The following is a 3,697-nucleotide window of genomic DNA, read 5'->3' on the forward strand; positions in this document are numbered from 1 at the left end:
GGACTACACAGGGAAAACAGGACTGAACACAGAAGAACTCAAAAATAAACACACAGAAACACAGATCACGACACTTATATTTCATCAGAGGCACTGTGATGGCCAAATCCATGGCCACACTCTGAAGTCGGTAACCCTTTTATGCAGTTTATTTTTTCATTCAAACACAACACTTTAGTTTAAGTAAAACATTTATTAGTTGATTTGGATACATTTGTTCTTTATGTTAGCGCGCACATTTAGTTAACATGTGTATTTATATCAACTTTAAAGTATTATTTGCTTGCTTAAGATTAACTTTGTTTTCTTTTGCCGGTGCTTACCTGCCTTGGAGTGGCCAGACAGGAGATGGGGTCCAGGGCTCAGCAGGCATAGGTGCTAATTGGACTGCACCACTAGTTCCTGCTGGCAGGGGAAATTTGTAATTTCTTTATTTAGATAAGTTTTGTATTTAAGTAAATAGTAGTATTTAAACTTTAATATTTTTGATTTTCATTTTTTTGGGTTTTAGTTTAGCCAAACTTAGCTGTACTGTTAGTTGTTTGTGTTATTTGTAATTGTATTCTGTTTAGTTATCCCTATTGTGTCTTAATTGGTCTGATCAGCCAGTATATAAACCCCTGTGTGTCATTTCTTTGTTAGGTCAGTTATGTTTGTTTGTGCAGCCAGTTTGTTTACACTTTTTGCCTGAGTTCAGTTTTGTTTCTTTGACCTCTTTTATGAGCTCAGTTTATCTTGTCATTTATAATCTTTGGGTTAAAATAAAAAACCCTATTTTTCTACTTAATATCCTGTGACTCCTTCTGTTTTTTAACTCGGTCCATCACAGGCACTATATAAACTATATTGCCAAAAATATTTGCCCGCCCATCCAAATTATTTGAGTCAGGTGTTCTGATCACTTCCATGATCCAGGTGTATAAAATGAAGCACCTAGGTATGCAGACTGTTTTACAAACATTTGTGAATGAATAAGTCGCTCTCAGGATCTCAGGTAATTCCACCATTGAACTGTGATAGGATGCCACAAATCGAGTCATGAAATTTTCTTGCTCTTAAATATTCCACACTCAACTGTCAGAAAACTAAGAAAATGTGCAATGTGCTGCAAGAAAATGGAAGTGCTTAGGAACGACAGCAACTCAGCCACAAAGTGGTAGGCCATGTAAATTAACGGTGTCGGGTCAGTGGATGCTGAAGCAAATGGCATGAAGTCGCCAAGAAGTGATTGACTTCTGCAGAGTCAATCACTACAAACCTCCAAACTTCACGTGGCTGTCAGATTACCTATAGAACAGAGAGCTTCTTATAATGGGTTTCCATGGTGGAGCAGCTGCATCCAAGATATACATCACCAAGTTCAATGCAAAGCGTTGGCTGCAGTGGTATAACACACACTGCCACTGGACTCTAGAGCAGTGGAGGCGCGTTGTCTGGAGTGACCAAACACGGTTTTTCATCAGACAATCTGATGGACGAGTCTGGGTTTGACGATCCATGTCTGACTGTATTGTGCCAAGTGTAAAGTTTGGGGAAATCCATGCTCCCAATTTTGTGGGAACGGTTTGGAGTTTGCCCCCCTTTTTTTCCCCAACATGTCTGCTTTGATGAAAGGGGGGAAAAGAAAAGGGTGTGGATGAACCTGACTGGCTCATCCACTTTGCAAACCCGACTAGCCTGCAGAGTCCTGACCTCCACCCAATAAAACACCTTTGGGATGAATTAGAGCTAAGACTGAGAGCCAGGCCTTCTCTGGCCTGGCTCTCAAAAATATAATTGCAGGATTTAATTTTAGGTTTCATCAGAATAAAGGTTAAATCTATTAATACACTTTTTTTTATTAATGCACTTCTGTAAGAAGAAATCCCCATAAACTCTCATAACCCTTGTGGACAGCCTTCCCAGAAGAGTTGAAGCTGTTCTACATCTAAAGGGTGAACCAACATCATATTGACCCTATGGATTAGGAATGGGATGTCATTTAAGCTCATATCTGAATGAGGGCAGGTGAGGAAATAATTTTGGCAATATAGTGTATAATATGCGTTATAAATTCAATTTTTATCTTTTAGATAACAGAATAGAGAATATAGTTTGGAAACTCAAACTTTTTTCCATAATCAGTTTTCTTTTATCCCATATTTCTTAAGACCTGGATAAACAAATCAAATTCCATTTGTTTCATCACTGGGTAGGAGAATTAGCCAGTTTTCCAAGGGAGATCCTGATGGGGGTTAAAACCCAGTCCAACAAAGCCTCTATGGTCTTATAGAACGGTTTTCATTATGCCTGTTTTGCTTCAACATTTGAAGGTGTGGATGTGTTTTGTAGCCTAATTAAAGTTTTTTTTTTTCACAAAATCAAATTTTCTATTTTTTGGAACGTATTAGAGTACTTTTGTATAAAACAAAAAATAAATTGTTTTGAGGAAAATGACAAAAAAATGGCAGGATTTAATTTTAGGTTTCATCAGAATAAAGGTTAAATCTATTAAATTCTTGTAGACTTCATGTTTCTTTGAAGGTATCTATACCTGGTGTCAACTACAATAAATCTTTAAGGATCTCTTGTTCCACCATTTCTGTAGAAGAATATCTCTTACTGCTCTGCAGAAGGTCAGCCAGGTCATCCAGATTCATCATTCTCAAGAAGTCAACGGTGATCTTTAAAAACGCCTCTCTGCTGCTGCTGCTCCTCTGCTTCTCATCCTTATTTCCAGACACACCCTCCTCCTCCTCCTCATCTGGATAATCTGAACTCAAGACCTTCTGGATCTCCTTCAGCTCGTCCTTCACAAACATAACAATCTTTTTCTCCAGTTCCTAAAGCAGAATAAGACATGAAACACCCCTCTGAAAAGGTCTGAGACAATCAAGTGATCTATAAAATGAAGCAAAAAATTTATTAACAGAAGAGATTTAAAAAGTAGTATTTAATATATACAGACCACAAATATGGAGCCCAGTCGCATTTGAGACTCATGTGGAGGCTGAACAACGTCTGGGCTCTGATCGGATCTATGGAGAAAGTGTAGTGCGTTGAGAAACAGTAAAAAAAATAAAATAAAAAAAAGATGAATACACCCCTTTTTCAATCAGAATTGATCTTGTCTTTTGTTTTGTTTTTATTATTATTGTTCATACACGTATTTGTCAGGTGCATGTGTCTTGCCAGTGGGGGCGCTCTCGTGCCACGGTGGGTCTAACAGGGAGAACAAGTCTCTTGGCTCTGGGCATGCGCGGCTCAGAATAAACGAGCTCTTGCCAGAGATACATTGTTACGACTCGTTTCCTCTGTGATCCACAGGTAGTATGAACGGCAACTTTTTATGGGCCATTTGAAATGTTCTGTGGGTCTATGACGATTGGTCAATGTTGTGTTTGTATTTCGTAGTGTTGTGGTGTTTTTGTTACTCTTGAGGACGTACTTATTTGTGGTGGGCTTGATCTTTTTTTATAACCTCTGCAACGGTTATAACAGCCCAACGTTAATGTTTAGGAACCGTTATAACTGACGGACGTTGGTGTTTACTGTGTGTTAGAAGGAGGAGCGTTATTTTTTTTTTGTTTGATTATTTTAATTTAGGATTAGATTTTCTTCATTTTTTGCTATGTTATTTTATTTGTGAATTTTGTTTTATTTTATTTCTTTGTGGTAACTCTGGATGTCGATAGAATTTGAACTGTATTGTAATTGT

The 3,697-nt window shown here is 37.8% G+C and overlaps 1 protein-coding gene across 1 annotated transcript in view; it reads right to left on the reverse strand.

Moving 5' to 3' along the window:
* Positions 1–2,408: 2,408 nt before the first annotated feature.
* The window catches only part of LOC106943532 (uncharacterized), an 8,590-nt gene continuing 7,301 nt past the window's right edge, over positions 2,409–3,697 (reverse strand). Inside the window, exons 4-5 of the mRNA XM_015026839.1 lie at positions 2,948–3,017; positions 2,409–2,822 (exon numbers count right to left, since the gene is read on the reverse strand). Coding sequence (XP_014882325.1) covers positions 2,544–2,822; positions 2,948–3,017 — 349 coding nt within the window. The 3' untranslated portion in view covers positions 2,409–2,543. The remainder of the gene's footprint in view (positions 2,823–2,947; positions 3,018–3,697) is intronic.

This window comes from Poecilia latipinna, unplaced genomic scaffold (assembly GCF_001443285.1).
Source record: "Poecilia latipinna isolate Pla-1442-1.1 unplaced genomic scaffold, P_latipinna-1.0 Scaffold5424, whole genome shotgun sequence".
Taxonomy (NCBI): Eukaryota; Metazoa; Chordata; class Actinopteri; order Cyprinodontiformes; family Poeciliidae; genus Poecilia; species Poecilia latipinna.